The 18,949-nt window shown below is 35.8% G+C and overlaps 1 protein-coding gene across 5 annotated transcripts in view; it reads left to right on the top strand.

The window, feature by feature from the left end:
- CDH18 (cadherin 18) overlaps window positions 1–18,949 on the top strand; it is a 574,093-nt gene that overhangs the window by 546,041 nt on the left and 9,103 nt on the right. For 3 of the 5 annotated variants that reach the window (XM_032415426.1, XM_032415422.1, XM_032415421.1), the window contains one exon: window positions 17,912–18,163. In XM_032415426.1, coding sequence (XP_032271317.1) covers window positions 17,912–18,163 — 252 coding nt within the window. The remainder of the gene's footprint in view (window positions 1–17,911; window positions 18,164–18,949) is intronic. The other 2 variants (XM_032415424.1, XM_032415423.1) reach the window with 2 other exon arrangements.

The raw sequence follows: 18,949 nt of genomic DNA, 5'->3' as shown, positions 1-18,949 counted from the left end.
CAAGCACAAAATTAAATCTATACTTGGATATGACAATTTAAAACTGTTAAGCATCAAAGATAAGGAGGAAGAACTTTATACTATCAAAAAGAAAATGCAAAATAATTAAAAAGCAATGATAATTAGATTTTTAAATGATCTTTTTAGAGAGCGAGCGTGGGGCGGGAGGGAGGGAGGACCAGAGGGAGAGGGAGAAAGAGTCTTAAGCAGACTCTGAACTGAGTGTGGAGCCTGATGGGGGCTCAGTCTCACCACCCAGAGATCATGACCTGAGCCAAAACCAAGAGTCAGTTGTTTAATCGACTTGCCACCCAGGCGCCCCAATAACTAGATTCCTGGTTAAAAAAAAAATAGATGGCAGAAGTTGATAAAAATCGTCTGCTCAAAATGCTGATGAAAAATAATTTGCTATTATCAACCTTTTCTAGAGTTAGTTAAAAATAGTAAGCTATCAGGAATCAAGGAAGACTCATTATTAACCAATGTATAAAAATAAGCTTTTTACTTTTAGCTACTGATGTTTTGGCAAATATTGTATTAATCTTTGTTTTCAGGATCTCTGCGGAATATAATAAGAAAAAAATGTGTAATGATGTTTCATTTCATATGTTAAAACTTGAAGAGTAAACACTAGATTAACAGCATGAAAATCTGTGTTTTCCAAAGCAAGGAATGATTTCCAGAAAATTAAATAATAAAACTTATTTTATCAATAGAACAGAAGACCAGAAAGGAGAATAAAAGATGTAAAGTAAAAGCATAGAAAATGAAAGAAGAAAGTAGAAATTCATTCAAACATACTGTGGCCATTATCAGATTGAATATCATTTTTAATCAAAGCTATATCATATTTAAATATATGTAAATATATATATATACACACACACATATATATATATGCTGCTTAGATGAAATACACCAAATTCAAATGATATAGAAAGTTTGATATAAAAAGTTAGAAATACTTAGCCTATTGCTTCAAAAGAAACAACTATTGCTGGAAAAAAAAAACAAAAAACAAAAACAAATCCCAAACCTGGTGTCTTAAAATAAGATCTTTATTTAGGTCACATTTCTAAGAATGTGTGATTTCTGATAGGTTTGTCTAAGCCATTCTTCTGGTCTCAGGATGACTTCAGGCACTACAAATAATCAGCATTGTACAGAATGTTCTCAATTCAAAAAGAAAAAAAGAACAATAATAAGTAGAAACAAAACACAAGATTATCCTTGTTAATAGATGATGAAATTGTCTATATGAAAATTTAAGAGAATCTACAAAAGCACCTTCAGTAATAATGAGATACTTTGCCAATTTTTTGGAATGCTAATTAAATGCCTCAAAATGGATAGATTTCCTATATTTAAAAAAATATGAATAAGTAGTAAATCAGGTACAATTTAAAATGGGAAAAATGAATCAAACAAATTAGCCCAAAACCTTTCTAAAATCATTAGAGGAAAACAAATCCAATGTATAATGTTCAAGTTTACCCTATGTAAAGAGCAATGTTACTGAAAATATAAAACCATGCAAGAAAAATAATATATTTACCAAATTAGTGAATCAGAGCAATCAGATTTTCATATTAATCTATAAAATAAATATAATTTTAATGATAAACTGAATTTAGTGATCTGTTAATAAAATGCAAATAGCAAAGCATTAAGAAAAGCAAGAATGTATTAAAAAGAAGATGAAGGAGATATATAGTTAGCAGAAAGAGAAGAAAAGAGGGCATATGCTAACAGATATCAAGACATTATAAAGATGAATGTAGTGAGCGTAAACCCAGACAGTTGGATTTTTTTTCTTTTCTTTTTGTAATACAAGTGCATGACTTAACGCTTCCATTGCCAAGGCATCCACTTCAAAGAGGCACCTACTTCAAAGGGGAATTCACTTCAAAGAGGGCTAGCTGGAATAAACACATTTCCAGCCATAGGACTAGATAAAGATCCAGGCCTCTTCCCCTGTCCCCTGAGACTCTTTGTTTTAGAGATCTTAATTGGTTTTGATAACTAATCATTTGGGCCTTCTCTCTCTCTCTCCTTGTTTTTTAAATTCCCATTTATATGTTTTAAATTCATCGATAGAGTGAGCCCCCAAAACCATAGGACCCACCCTTGACCCCAATAACAGCAGAACTTCAAGCCCCCCCCCCATATTCTCTTTCTCTCTACCTTCCACGTCTTTGTGTGGACCCAGATGTGCCATGTAATTTTCCAGGACATGTAAGTAAAAAGCCTTTTTTCCAAAGTTTCCTGATGGTTATTGCTGAAGAGTGTCTTGCAATCATAGTAAGAATCACAAGCACTGGTACAACCACAACATTGGTTATTAATAGTCTGAAACCAGCACAAAACAATGAAGTACTCCTTAAATATGGTAGGAGTACAGAAATAGATAAGGAGAAGAGGAGAACAAATTGAGGGGACTGAAATAAAATGATTAGATAACTAAATCTATATATAAACATATGAACTTGATAGAAGACAAAGGTAGCATTTTTAACCATTGTGGAAAGGGTAATCCAAAATGTACATAGAATTGGATCAACTGTTTATGTATCTAGAGAAACTAAAATTAGAATCTCTCAAATACATGCACAAAAATAAATTAAAGAACTACTTGTACAAGCAATATTTTAAGAATTTTAGAAGAAAATAAAGTGAACAAATTTTATATAATGGGGTAGAAGAGGATTTTGTATAAAAGATACAAATAGCACATTCATAAAACAGTAAAAAATGTGATAATATTAAAATTATATTTCTGCATCAAATGATTTCTAAACGAAACTTACAAACAGGTTATAACCTGGGGTAAGATATAGCAATACTTATAAATGAGTAAGGATTAGTATCATGAATATATTTACAAAACAAAATAAACATTCCAAATAGGAAACAAAATAGTTAAAGGATATAAATAAGTAATTAACAGAAGAGGAATAATAAAATAGTAAATAAACCCATGAACATATGAACATGTGTTCAAAACTATTAATGATCTTACACATAAACATAAGAAGACAATAACAAAAATGTCACATGCATCCCATTAGTCAAAAATAAAAACAAAATCCGGGAATGTCAACGGTTCAACAACCAAGTAGTCATTGAAGATGTATAATAAGAGCCTTCACACCTTTATGTTGACATTGTACCTTACCTACATGGTAAGCAGTGAGTCTTGACCCAATTTCATGGATGCTGGCACAAGGCTCTCTATTCCCGGGTCAGGGATGAATGCTTCATTTCTCACGGCATAGGAAGCAGTATGAACTTCATGTTTTCTCTGATTCCTCGAACCCCAAAGTCTTAGAGAGTGACATGGAGTGGCCCAGGTGCACGGTATGCATGCAGTGGGTTTGCTTCACAGCAGAGGGACCTTAAACTAGGGAATTCCCAATATTCTATAATGGGCTGCAAGGAAATTAGGTTGGACTTTGCCCCAGAGGTTGTCCTTACATGTATATAATGGGGTGATAAATAAACCTGCCCTCTGCTCTGGAAGGAGGCACTCTGGCTATCTTGGTGCACTATCTTCTGTGTTCTGAATGAGAGTCCATGCTGCATGCTGTGACATGAGTAATGAAGTCCTTTGTATCTGACCCAGGAGTCTTGTATCTTCTGGCAGCATCCATAAATCTGTAGCAGACTAACCTGTTAGCACATGAGTCTGGTAAAATCTCAATCCCTCTTGACACATCATTGGACTAATTCCTACTAAAAACTATTGTAAAAAAAACACAAACATTTATTATAACTCATTCATAAGTATATACTAAGCTTATTCCAGAGACAAATACCTTAACCGTGTTTATGCCTGCAATCATATCATGTCACTAATGTCCTCATAGCAAGTCAGATCTTGGAGAACAAATGTCTCTTCGCATGTTCCATCCTACTTACATAAAATTTTCTTTATTTGGGGCCTATTTTTCAGTATTCCCTGTGACATACACTGTGAGTGTATTAGTAGAAAACACCAGCATGCAGCTAATATTCTGCTCAAAGAAACAACAGTCCTAATAAAGGAAATATGTCCATTCAAAGAAAGCATAGCCCAAACACCGACTGCTTTGGTTGATAGCAATTTTTTCCTTTACTAGAGATATAAATCTCTAGTGAAATTATCTGTCCTTCCTTTTTTCCTATATTTCTTAAACATATTAATCTTAACAATTTTACAATCATTGTCAACTAACTCTAGTGTCTCAATAAGATGACAGGTTTTTGTTTCTCATCAGGGACATTGGAGAGACAGTACTGGGACACATGGCCTTGTGTCTTGATATATCTAGTAAATTTTGTTCGATGTCACATGTAGTGTACAGACCTAGGAGAGTCTCCACATGACAATGTGTTTCTTCAGGGAGTATTCACCATTTTCTCTGACAAGCAAGGAGAGAGGGGGATCATTACGTTAACCCAATCAGAGTTGAGCTAAATCAAGGTTGATTTGTAGTTTTGTTCAGATTCAATCTCTGCCCCATTGCTAGGACATGGCCCTCTAGGACTTTCAACTGGGGGCTTGTTTGTGTACTGGGACCATAGCCCCGCTCACTAACTATAACTATTACCTGTTCAATACAAAGAGAGGGCAAAAAAAAAAAAAAAAAGCTCTTCTTTGTATTCCAGGCCTTTTCCACTTAGAGTTTTAGATTTCTGCTCAACTTGCAATTTAACTTCCAATTTAAACTTTTAATTTAACAAATGTCTTTAGGGAAAATCAGCCATGTGTTTAGGATCCCTCAATTTCCAATTTGACTGCAGGCACAGGAGACTTCTGAAAGTTCTAGTTTCTCTGTCCCCAGGTTGGAATTCCGTCTTCCCGTTAGTTTCTAGTACAAGCAAATGGATTGTAGTCAGCAGCCCCCTGTTCATGTGCTTCCCCTCTCTGGAATCTTGCCCCATCCTGTTATCTTGCTTCAGCAGTTCCTGAATGCCCTTAAACAGATACTTCCTTGGAATGTTCAGGCTTTCTCTTTGTTATCACTAAGAGCATCAGTCAGTCAAAAACCATTTTACCTAGACCTCCATTTTATAAAACAAGAACTGTTTGGCAATAGTTTTGTTAAATAGTTGGCATACAAACTGGACTCAGAAGAAAGAATGCTGTTCAGTAGTAACCTAATTATCATAGAGATGCTGGCTCCCTGGATGTTCACTGATATGCTGCAGATATTTATTCCTTAAAATTTAATTGAAATTGGGGCACCTGGGTGGCTCAGTTGTTAAACGTCTGCTTTCGGCTCAGGTCATGATCCCGCGTCAGGCTCCCTGTTTGGTGGGAAGCCTGCTTCTCCCTCTCCCACTCCCCCTGCTTGTGCTCTCTCTCTCACTGTGTCTCTCTCTGTCAAATAAATAAATAAATAAAATCTTTAAAAAAAAAATAATTGAAATTGGTTCAGAACACCATCCTATATACTGAGCAAAACCAAGATCCTTTGTAAAATTTCTGAAAGTTGGATTGGGTAACAACATTGTCACTCCATGCCAGGTACCACCTCAACTGATTTTTTTGTATTTCTCTGGCTTTTGTTTGCCCTGTTACTCTCCCATGTCTGCTACATTCCTTCTCCCAAAGTACCACGTGCTCAAAGCATGCACTAGTAGCAAAAGTATGGGTGAACAGAGTACAGTGAAAAAACAGCCCAGCTTAGCAGATATCTGAAAGGAATAGTAGATGAAAGAAATTGTAGCCTAAAAATAGATTTCAAACTCATTCTTCTAAATCTTTTGGGCCAACTAGGTACAGCTAAATAAACTTGGCCTGGGGATAGATCCAGAAAGTCACCCCCAGAGCACTGTGGCATTGAGATTCACAAGAAGATATTTAAATACTGGCCCAAATCTACTCACTACCCCTTATGATGTTGGAGAAATTGCTGGGAATCAGAGCTCAAAGAATTTCCCTAAGTGGAAGCATTACAAGGATCAAGTAGGTTGAAAGAGGCAGTTAGTGTATATTGGGATGCATTTACTACTAGAAAGAGAAAACAATGCAGACTTTTTGAGTGGACACATGAAAACATTGCCAATTTAAAATTTCTGGTAAGATAAGAAAACTCAAATGGACACTGCTGAAAACTGAATTAGTAATCAGAAAAATGGAAGAAGAAGCAACACTGCCCAAGAGAACAGTGCTTTTCCCATATTCTCTCAAGGGACTTGAGAGGTGGGGTCCATGTCCTTGGGTACCTCCTGCTCTTGAGTCCCATGGCATTTTGCTACCTCTCCTGGTTTCTATCATCTACCAAGCTTCAGTCACTTCCCTCTTTTCACCAAAGTCTGGGGAACCCTGACTCCATCCCCTCTGAATCATAACTGGAAAAAGTTAATGCCCTTAAGAGCAAATTGGCCAGCACCTCAGCCACCCAACACTTAGTATCAAAGAGTCATCAGCCAAAGCAGATCCATTTTTTTTTTTTTTAATGACAGATGGTTGTATGATAACTGGCATCTCCCTAATCACAGCCATTTTCACACTGTGGGCTCTCTCCCCATTTAGACTGTAAGATTCAGGAATACAAGGACTTTTGTCTGACTTATTTACCGGTTGTATTCCTAACTCCTGCCATGATGTATGACACAGAGGAAATTTTAAGTAAATATCTGTTAAGAAAAATAAGGTGGAAAAGCAGAAAAGAATGATTTAGAGGTAGATTCTGGAAATAGGTTGCCTCTATTTGAAACCTAGGTTCTCTGCTGATTATGTGTGAGACCAGTGCCAAGTCCTTATTCTCAGTGTATCTCAGTTTCTTCTTCTTTTTTTTTTAATTTTATTATGTTATGTTAATCACCATACATTATATCATTGGTTTTTGATGTAGTGTTCCATGATTCATTGTTTGCGTATAACACCCAGTGCTCCATTCAATATGTGCCCTCTTTAATACCCATCACCAGGCTAACCCATCCCCCCCACCCACACCCCTCTAGAACCCTCAGTTTGTTTCTCAGAGTCCATAGTCTCTCATTGTCCATCTCTCCCTCCGATTTCCCCCCTTCCTTTTTCCCTTCCTGCTATCTTCTTCCTCTTCTTCTTCTTCTTTTTTTTTTTTTTTTAAACATATAATGTATTATTTGTTTCAGAGGTACAGGTCTATGATTCATCAGTCTTACACAATTCACAGCACTCACCATAGCACATACCCTCCCCAGTGTCTATCACCCAACCACCCCATCCCTCCCACCCCCTACCACTCCAGCAACCCTCAGTTTGTTTCCTGAGATTAAGAATTCCTCATATCAGTGAGATCATATGATACATGTCTTTCTCTGATTGACTTATTTCGCTCAGCATAATATCCTCCAGTTCCATCCACGTCTTTGCAAATGGCAAGATTTCATTCCTTTTGATGGCTGCATAATATTCCATTGTACCACATCTTTATCCATTCATCTGTCGATGGACATCTTGGCTCTTTCCATGGTTTGGCTATTGTGGACATTGCTGCTATAAACATCGGGATGCACATACCCCTTCAGATCCCTACATTTGTATCTTTGTGGTAAATACCCAGTAGTGCAATTGCTGGGTCGTATGGTAGCTCTATTTTCAACTTTTTGAGGAACCTCCATACTGTTTTCCAGAGTGGCTGCACCAGCTTGCATTCCCACCAACAGTGTAGGAGGGTTCCCCTTTCTCTGCATCCCTGCCAACATCTTTCGTTTCCTGACTCGTTAATCTCGGTTTCTTCTTTTGTAAAATGGAGATATGGAGATAATTTTTACTATTTCATGCTTCTGAAGAGAGATCAAAATATAAAGAATTTGAAATCACATATGAAGGGCTACAAGTTATAAAGGACACATTGAAAGTAACTAAAAAATAAATATATAGATAGAAACTAGTAAGAAATACCCAAATAAATTACTCTGCATAAAGAAATATTTAAGATTCATAGAATATATATATATATAATCCCAGAGAAATTCCCTAACTTGACGGATAAGAAAATAATTTTACCAGTTTCCAGACAATGAATTTAAATTGTAAAGGAAATAAATGGTCCTGAAGTACTCATTTGCAAAATTACAAGCTAATAGTCGATGGGTCTTCTTTATGTGACATTTGAAAAAACAAAAAACAAAAAACAAAAAACAAACCTACAATAAAATAATCCTCTTCCTATTAGGATATCACTCATATGACAATTAGGGAAGAGTATTTTAAAATACTGAATGCCTCAGAAAATCTAAAAACTATCAATTATAATAAAATTCCATGGATAAAATATTTGGAGATATAGCAGCCACATGAAAATAAGATAAGAATAAATACCTGAAAAGGTAGAGACAAACTATAAAATGAACAATGTGTAATTGCACATCAAACAGAAATAACGATGTAAGTGTAGAGTTTAATCACATGGATGAGCAATAATGATAATATAAAAAACATGCTTCTTAAGAAATGTCCATGAAATGGACTTTGGATATTTTCAATAAGAATATACTTATTTATTATATTTAATTTAAAAATGAAGAAAAGCACCTGAAATACACACACACATACACACACACGCACACACACACACACACACACAGAGCTTCATTTCATTGCTTGACATTTATACTGACTTCCAGCATTCTATAGGAGACTCACACTGTTACTATTCATCACCACTCTTACTCTCCTTAGAAAGAATGTGTTTTTTTTTTCCTCTAAAAGAAATTATTGTAGTCAGGTCTTAGATTAACATTGGTTTTCTCCTACCACTTAATCTGTAAGATGGCATGCATTGTCTGTGGTGTATAAGGCAGTGAGTGATCTAAGCTGTCCAGAATGTTAGGAGTTAAAACACAAAACTCCTGCTTTCAGGGGACTTGCCATCTAGTTGGGGAAACCAGGATGTTATGAAATGTAACTTGAGACTGAAGGCAGTCTGAGAAACAAACTGGAGTAACTTTAAAGAGATCACTAAAGGTTGTGCTGTTCAAAAGAAGTAGAACATGATTTGACTTTAAAGGATAGAATATGTTCCGCCAGGTAGAGTGAATCTGAGAATACTTTTCAATTAGATGGGGAATTGTGACAGCGCAGAGATGACAAAATGTAACATCAGTTAGAAAAATCTAGCCCGGGAGATTGGCAAAGCAGAAACACAGGCATTGTATTCACTACTGAGAACATAATAAGTATTAAGCACTGTGCTGTATTCCATGCTTAAAAAAAAAAAAAAAAAGATATTCTGCCATTAATCCTTTAGTTTTTCTAGTACCAAATGGTGGTGGATAGAAAATTTTGTACTTAACCAAAATCTTCAATATTTATCTGGAAAATTAGGACCCTTACCTATTGAGTACTAAAGACTTTGATTTGGAAAATAACCAAGTGAAGGATTTCTACAATATATATTGTTTGTTTAATAATGACCTTATTTATCATTAACTAACATATCAATAATAATACAGTTTTATTTAAAATAAACAGTTCAGGAGATAATTTTTAAGTCACAACATTTTAAAATTACATTACTCTAAAACAACAAAAAAAGCATGAAAATGAAAATTTTTCCTATGGCCACCTAATCTTTATTTGCTTATTCTTTTTCAAAGATTTATTTATTTATTTTAGAGAGAGAGTGAGGGGGCTGGGAGGAGGGATAGAGGCAGAGGGAGAGAGAATCTCAAGTAGACTCCCCACCAAGCCCAGAGCCCCACACAGCTCTTGATCTCATGACCCTGAGATCATAACCTGAGACAAAATCAAGAGTCAGACACTTAATGGACTGAGCCCCCCCCAGAAGTCTCTGACCACCTAATCTTTAAATTGTGATAGGTAAACTTCATTTTAACCTCGAAACTCCATTGTTTAATTCCAACTTCTTAACCAAATATCTATAGCAAATGAATTGTAGCCATAATGTCACAAAGTCCGTGAGTATAAGCTTATACCAGGGTTCTGTGTACACAACAACTTTGTTCATTCATTTTGTAATATAAAAGTGTAATCTAATCCCCCAATATAAAATTTTCATTAGTCTACCAGGTAAATATGTTCTGCTTCATGGTCTTTATGCTGCCTCTTGAGGGACTAGGTTTTATCTGATGCAAGGAGATTTGCCAGCCTAATTCCTAGGCTTAATTCTAATTGTCAATGCATTTGTAAATCTTACAGATTTTACTAGGGGAGAGATCATTTATAACTATATGTACACTCGTATCTCTGTTTGCAGGGCTCTAAATCACATTTAATATGCCTTTCAAATTTGAAAATCCTTATCATAATTTTGTTGATAATTTGCTTTCAAGAACATCTACTACTCATATTCGTTTGTTTTCTTCTTTAGATATACGTTTTCCACTTTGTAGATACTCCCATTCTGTGGGACTGTGTTAAAAGGTTGTTAAAAAGGTGTCTTTTGGGGGCACCTGGGTGGCTCAGTCGGTTAAGCGTCTGCCTTCAGCTCAGGTTATGATCTCAGTCTGCTTCTCCTTCTGCCCCTCTGCCTGCTTGTGCTCTCTCTCTCTCTTCTCTCTTTCTCTCAAATGGATGAATAAAAATCTTAAAAAAAAAAAAAAAAAAAACCCTTTTTTTTAAAAAAAAAAAAAAAAAAGTGTCTTTTGGGGGCCTTTTCTTTCAGATTTCACAGTCCATTGGTAGTGAAATGCAGTTATTTAGTTTGATACATACTGGGAACCACCAGAGATTTTATGTATATTTTGTACTTCTTTGGCATTATCAAATTTGTAGTAGTCAATATTCCCATAGTTTATTTTTGTTCTTCAAATGAGAACTCACAGCTGGTGTTGTAATGTGCTTAATTTCTCTACAGAGCATAACCATTTAAAATTCTGTTTTTATCCACAGGGCTTCAAGAGACCATTTAGCAGTTTCTCCCATTCCTAAATAAAATAACACACACATAGTCTGAACTGAGAATATAGTTACAAATGATGCCTCAAACATCCTTTAATGGATGTGGTAGCAGTTTTGCCTTGCTCAGACTTACCTGCAGTCTGGTGAGGCTGAGACTCACTGTTTTGGTTCTCCTAGGCATCTCCTTTCCTTCCCAGTCAAATCTCAGTCCTCTTTACTAACATGAGTGCTGTCACACCTGATAGAATCACACTGTCCTCGGGGCTCCTGGGTGGCTCAGTCGTTAAGCGTCTGCCTTCGGCTCAGGTCATGATCCCAGGGTCCTGGGATCGAGCCCCACATTGGGCTCCCTGCTTGGCGGGAAGCCTGCTTCTCCCTCTCCCCCTGCTTGTGTTCCCTCTCTCGCTGTGTCTCTCTCTGTCAAATAAATAAATAAAATCTTAAAAAAAAAAAAAAAGAATCACACTGTCCTTTACGAGAAGGTAGAGACTCAAAACGTGACTTGTGAGAGGGTAAGGAGTTCACATACCATCTTGACCCTAAAATGGGGAAGCGTGACTTGCAAGCGTAGTGACTTGTTTTGGTGGCCCTTTTGCTCTAGATAGGAAAATGTTCTTTTGTTTTCTTCTTAGCTATTTTTAATCTCCGTTGATTTTTTTTTTTACTTCTATATATTTTTCCTAATGTATTTGTCAGACTCCACCTCCTCTCGCCTTTTTATACTCCTACTCATGGTGACAACAAAAGGACAGCTAAGTCATATTCTTTAGGCAAAAACATAAAAGTAGAACAAATAAAAATATGACTAGTTGTACCATTCCATGCCTCTTTGTTTTTGGTTTCTGTTTGTGAAAATGTAGGTTATTCTCTGCCATAATGGTTGGAAGGACATAATGACTCCTATAGGAGTCATGTATTCCCCACCCTGCCCTGAGGCAGAAGAAACATTAAACAACTTCATAAATAGGATTATGTATTCACTTTTTAAAGCTAAGGATTTATCCTTACAATTTCCTTCAGTGTTTATAAGTTTAGTGACTCCAAACATAGTATCATCTACTTTGATTCATCCATTCCCTACTAAGAATAATAGCAGTTGTTAAAGGTATGTGATCAACAATGGGTAGAGGGTTTCTCTTATAGTTCATATATATATTTTTTTCTTTTTTTATAAACTACTCTTATATCTACCTCTACAAGTATTATATTATTGTGATATGTTCATGAATTATTTTGAATTTTGGGTTGGATTTCTATTTTAAAAGCTTCTTTTTTTTCATCACTTTCTCCACTGTTATTAACACTTATGCAAATTCATGTGTTATTCATGAGCAGATTTGCTGATATTCTTCAAGATTCATATTTTCGCTTCAGATGTATTTATATTCTTTTTTAAGTCTCTAATACATAGTCTTGCATATACAGACATAATGAATAGCAAAGAGGAATTGAGCAGTTTCAAATGTGGTTTTAAAATGTTGATGATAGATGGTAGCTTCTTTTTGGGGAAGATGTTTTCCTGCTGTGAGTAGAAGATGAGGGCTCAAAAGAAAATGGCAAAAGAAACTCAGAATAGCTACTGCCTGGCGTCTGATAAACAATGGATATTAATAGATTGATTACTAATCTCCTTTGAGAGCATAGTCTAAGTTTCTCTACATACTTGGTGGAACAAATTGAGATGGTTATAACTATTTTGCCAACATATTTTATTTTTATGAATCTGAAAGCAGAAACCCTAGACATTGGATGGTTGTGTTTATCTGGGATTTAGAGATTATCAAGAAGGAGTGTGGCAGATGGTCAAAGGGATGACATTCCAGGGTGCAAACTAGGAACATAATGACATATTGGATCATACATTTGTGGCTTGGCAGAAATGCAAGTGAGGCCAGGAGGATGTTTACAAACTTAAATGAACAGGAAGAACTGGAGTTTGAAAATTGATATTTGGGCATTAGAGGCTAAAAGAAGGGGAAGCCAGGAAGCAGGAGAGAAGGAATGAACGTTTAGTAGAGAGCATGAGGAGATAATACTGCTGAAGTGTTCAGGATATATAAATTCATTTTCTTTTTAATGTCTTAATACATGTCAACATAATAAGGAAACTGTAACAGAAGACAAGTTCCTGCTGAGTGTAGTTCAAATCATTATTTATCAAGTACCTATTATGTGAAAGGAGTTTTACGGAAAAGCAAAAGAGCATTGTTTCATGCATGGGCTCCGATCACAGTTAAATTATGATCTTATTGCTGCTGGAAGACCAGAAAATAAATGAAAACAATATGAAGTCATGCATATTTATCTGTCTGGTGAAATTAAGTTTTTATTTCCTAGCTTTCACTTCAGACAGATTAAAAAAAAAAAAAAAGTTTAGTTCAATTTGAGATCCACATCTGGGGATCTCAAACACTTCTGCTATTCTGACGGATTTGGAAATATTATTTTAATAGCCTGTTGGCTATGCTTGAAGCATATCTTTAGACCTGCATTATCAGACAAAGAATCCTATGAAATGGCAGGGAGTGTTTAGGTGTCTAATAATATAAGTGTTTTAAAGAACACATAGTTTTAATACTTACCAAGATATACTTACCAGAGAGTATTTAAAAAGCATCCCTATTTTAACTTAAATTATTTTACAGTTTACACAAGTAGCACAGAGATTAGAATCTTTCAAGGTCTCTCAAAATATTAAACAAAAAGGGGCGCCTGGGTGGCTCAGTTGGCTAAGCATCTGACTCTTTTTTTTTTTTTTAAAGATTTTATTTATTTATTTGACAGAGAGAGACACAGCGAGAGAGGAACACAGCAGGGGGAGTGGAAGAGGGAGAAGCAGGCTTCCCGCTGAGCAGGGAGTCCGATGCGGGGCTCGATCCCAGGACGCTGGGATCATGACCTGAGCCAAAGGCAGACGCTTACCCGACTGAGCCACCCAGGCGCCCCTAAGCATCTGACTCTTGATTTCAGCTCAGGTCATGATCTCAGGGTTGTGGGATCAATCCCCACATCAGCCTCCACATTCAGCGTGGAGTCTGCTGGAGATTCTCTCTCCCTCTCCCTTTGCCCCTCCCCCTGCTCTCTCTCTAAATAAATAAATAAATAATCTTTAAAAAAAGGTTAAACAAAAAAATAGGACACATAGTAGTAGTTTCAGAAAATTATGTCTGAATTCCAGAACTAATAGGCAACTTGCATCGTGGTGTCATATTCAGTGGCCTTCTGTCCCTGTAGATACAGAGAGGTTGCAAGTGTACCTCTCTATTCAACAATATATTTTACTGTAAAAATTTTTTATGAATTATCAATCTGTTATAAAATCCCTGGAGTTTGGGTGCCTGGGTGGCTCAGTCGTTAAGCGTCTGCCTTCAGCTCAGGTCTTGATCCTGGGGTTCTGGGATCGAGCCCCGCATCAGGCTCCCTCCTCAGAGGGAAGCCTGCTTCTCCCTCTCCCACTCCCCCTGCTTGTGTCCCCTCTCTCGCTGTGTCTCTCTCTGTCAAATAAATAAAATCTAAAAAAAAAAGAAAAAAATCCCTGGAGTTCTTAGAGCTCCAAAATGAATTTTATTCTTATGATTGCTTTTCAAAGGACTCCAAATCTCACTTCTTTCACTATTTTTAAAGTGTCTACATGAGTCAGAACTTACATATGCACAGCAGTCTCCTTACCTCCTCCTGTATGTGCCCATATCCTTTTAAGAAAAAGAAATAGAATATATATCAAAAGAAAGAATGCTCTGTCACCTGTTTTGAAAGATTAAACCACATTCAAGGCTATTTCCAAATTACACTGAAGATATCGATGCTGGGAATATCAGGAATATACGGACTATATTCAGAAAGACATGAATTACTAAGAGAGTTTCCCAATTTTTCTGGCCATTTTCTGAGACCCTTTGGTCACCTGAATCCATATGGGATATGTAGAATTTTCACACTATTGCTTCAAAGACTCTTCATATGAAATATTTTTCTAACTTTTTTCTCATCCCAAAGTCTTCTAAAATACCCATTGGGGTAAAATAGCACTTTTAAGCTAGTAGACTCAAAAGTATGCACAGTATTCCAGTGCAGTCTTCTCAATAAAGAGATGCATAGATATCCCATACATTTATTGAATGATTCCAAGACTCTTTTAGTTTTTTTTTTTTTTTGACCTCCCTATGCCCTTATTTCTGCTTTCAGAGATATATATTGCAAAATAATCACTGTTACTCAAGATCTCTCCTATATGATATTTTTTACCATCTAATATGCATCTTTGTTTCACATTGTTTTAGTTTAAGGTCTTTGTGCTAGCTTTTCAATATCTTTTTCAATACTAACCAAATATATTTGCTTGGCTTCCAAGAGTTCTATGAGCTTCTGTCTTCATCCAAACTATTGAGAATTAGAATTAAGAACCAAACTTGGGTGTGTTATTAGAGACTGTCCTTTATTTGGCATTGATAATTAGCACTTTTCATTCACAGATGTTCCATCCTACTTGCCCTTTATTCAGCTCATATTAATTTTTTATCAACTTGGAAGTCAAGATTTTCTATAATACTTGGTTTATACTGTTTTAATTATACTTCAAGTTTAGAGATTTGTTGTTGCTTCTGACACCTAATTTTGCAGTTTCAACAAGACAAATTTTGTTCTCTGCATATAAGATAAAAGTAAATAAGATGTATGCATATATATCTTCCTACCTCTTTCATTTTAGTTCAAAGTTTTCTTGTTCAAGTTCAGTGAGCCTTCAGTCAAGTACATTTTTTGCAGTTCTGGTTAGATACACAATATCCCTTTTCAGGAGCTCATTATTCTGCTCTGCTAAGTCTTTCTAGGGAGGAAACTCTTTGCTTCCTGAATCCTCTTTTCTTTTCAGAAGTCAAAACTTCAACTGGAAAAAAAAAAAAAAAAAGAATATTTTTATGTTGCTGTGTCTAAGAGCTTTCTATTTAAGAACCTAAGGTGTACTAGAAACGTTTTCTGGCTTTCGCCTCATTTCTGATTATGTTTCTGATTGCATTTCCAATAATTATGCTGAAGGAGAGTATGCTTCCAGATTAAGAATGTAAAGTGAGCATTAGGTCAGAGCTATAAAAGGGAGTCCACAGCTACCATTGCATGTTAGGTCATTCTACATTATTAATCATGTTTATTGAAATCAAGGTCCAGAGCCTTACATCTCTTCTTCAGAGGCCAGCAGTGAGATTCTCAAACATGTTTGCGCCTGTGAACACTTAATTCATATCTTTGCCTTAGACAAGAGAGTTGTACATATAGACAAGTCTATATAAATCATGGTGCAACATCCTACAGCCAAGAGATGTGCTTCCTCAAAGCTTAGGTTTCTGGGAGAGTGCTTGTGACTGTTTTAGTTATACAACACACATGATGTAATTTCTGCTTTTTGCTTTCTCTATTCTCAACTTGCTTCAGAATAGACAATTGATACATTATTTTTTTCCTTTTCTACTGGGTAAGAAACCTTCTGTAATTTCTCATTAGGTTATTTATGCTCTATAACAAGCCTTCAATTATATGTATATGTGTACATATATAATCGTGTGTGTGTATATATGATTAGAAATACATATATATGATTCATGTGTTTTATTACCTGTATTACATTGAATATTTTAAAAATGTATTATCTTTCTATTGCATTAATTTGGCCCTGTAAAATCAAGAAAGCATAGCTGTAGGTTATTGTATCATGACTATCTTAAACATACTCATATGTAACAGAATTCTAATTTTCAGGAAAAAAAATATCATGAGATGAAAGAATTTCTAAATGTAATTGTTTAATGATTCACTTACTTTTTAGTGAAAAATATTTAACTCATAGGTGTAGTTGCAGGTTAGGTTCTCTGGAAGCCAACTGTGAACTGGGGTTTAGAGGGCAGGTTGTTTACAGGAGTGTGTCCTTGAGATCAACATCTGTGGGGCAGTGGGAGGGAGAGGCAGAGTGAAAAATTGAGCTGTTATGCAAATTTAATGCCTCACAGCTGACCCAAGAGTAAATTTCTGGAACTAAACATGTCGTTCACTATGTCTACATTCAGTAGAAATGGCTCCACCTTTATAACATTGGAGCAATGAGTCATTGACAATGTGCTGCTCCAGAAGGACGCAACAAAGGGCCAGGTGATAATCTACAGCTAGGGCAGCTAGTTATTCCATGCGGGGAATCTGCACAGCTCCTCTAAGTGTACATACCAGAAGGGTCTTTTGGCCAACAGACTTGCTGGAATGAGGAATAACAATACTAAGATAACCATATATTATGTGCACTTGAGAACTTCAGTATAATTAGAGATGAATGGGTAAAAAGGCAGTCTGACATTGTGGTTTTGAGCAGGATTCTAGAATGTATTGAGGTTGTATCCTAATTATTCACTAGCTCTATGACTTTGGGCAGTTTATCCTCTGGGTCCCAGGTTACTTATTTTTTTTTAATTATTATTTATAGTAAAAATGATTTTTCCTAAAAAATTAGAAATTTAATATCTTCTCCCTTATAAGGTTGTGTGGATAGATCAAAATCTATAATCCACAGATTGACCATGCAGGCATTTAATGTAATATATAGCATTTTAAAAGTACATAAAAAATAGAATTAACTATTCTAGATTAATTCATTAGATTAATTAACTAGATTAATTCATCATTAACTTTCTGTGGTACATCTACTATAACAAGAATGCTTCAAATCACAATTAAGTCTGAAGAAGTTTATCAATTGATCTGGTCTCTTCGTAATTTATCATCTATACCAGTGGCCCTCTTTTTGCTATTATGTCCATGTCCAAAATGTTGACTGCTTCTTCACTCCTCTGTCTTCCACCCTTCTCCTTCTCTTTTAGTTTGGGCTCAATTAATTTTTCCAAGTCAGTATCTCAATTTACGAACATATATTAGTCACTCTTTAATGATCGCCCTTCATGTTCCTGTGTCCATTTCATAAACTAAAATTAAAAAAAAAAAAAAAAAATCACACATCCCCATTTTATCCATTAAAGGAAATGTGAATCTTGAATGGCGGCTTTACTAAGTACATTTTGTTTTGCTTGTCTGTCATAGATAACACAGCCAGCATTCTGACAAGGCGGAGGAGATTTAGTCGAACTATTCAGGATGTGTATTATCTCCCCATTATGATCTCTGATGGTGGAATCCCCTCTCTCAGCAGCAGCAGTACCCTCACCGTCAGGGTTTGTGCATGCGAGAGAGATGGGCGCGTGCGGACCTGCCATGCGGAAGCGTTCCTGTCCTCGGCTGGCTTGAGTACAGGGGCCTTAATCGCTATTCTGCTGTGTGTTGTCATTCTCCTAGGTAAGTCATCCTGCCTCCTAATGCTGTATGATGGCGATTCGGAATGTACCCTACGATGGCCAGCAGTGCCTTAGAAAAGAGACAGAAAGACAGTCATTTTGACAGAACTTAAAAATTAGGAACACAAAATTTGGACCACAAAATATAGCTGTTTAGACTTCCTTTTAATTAGCTTTCTCAATACCATGGCTGATCTAGAAATAATTTGATTCACAATTGATGAAAGAGTTGAAATATCAGAAGGAAGGATAGATTATGAGAGAAATCCTTTGGGGAAGGGTCCATTTTAAAAAGAATTCACATTAAAAATTCTAAATACCATATTAAAAGGGCTCTTATAACTTATTTCAAAGAACATAGCGATATCATTCTAAAATGAATCTAAACACCAAGTGAAAAATAGATTTCTTGTAGAAATTTCTATTAGTTGAAAATATTATTTAATCATCAATGTTAGCTGAATCGAAAGTGATCTTGGGTAAGATGGTGCAGATCCCCGGATGAAAATTTTTTATCAATTTTATCAAAATTTTAACGAAATGTTTACTGGAAGTCCCTGAGATTCCTTTTGAAAACTACAACATTGATAATTTCATGTCAGTGAACGAATATCTAATATTTATGACATGGTGTCTTTTTCTTGGAACAAGTTTCCAAGGGCAAGGGCTAAAAATAAAATAGCTGAAATTAAAAAAAAAAAAAGTGATCTTGGATAAATTAGATATTGTCTGAGTTAGCACAAGATCAAAGAAGACTTTTCATCTCTTGCTGAATGTGGGCCCTGAT

Source organism: Phoca vitulina, unplaced genomic scaffold (assembly GCF_004348235.1).
Source record: "Phoca vitulina isolate PV1807 unplaced genomic scaffold, GSC_HSeal_1.0 scaffold17, whole genome shotgun sequence".
NCBI lineage: Eukaryota > Metazoa > Chordata > Mammalia > Carnivora > Phocidae > Phoca > Phoca vitulina.
The sequence above is the reverse complement of the archived record's forward strand: the minus strand, read 5'-3'. Positions and strand labels throughout refer to the sequence as shown.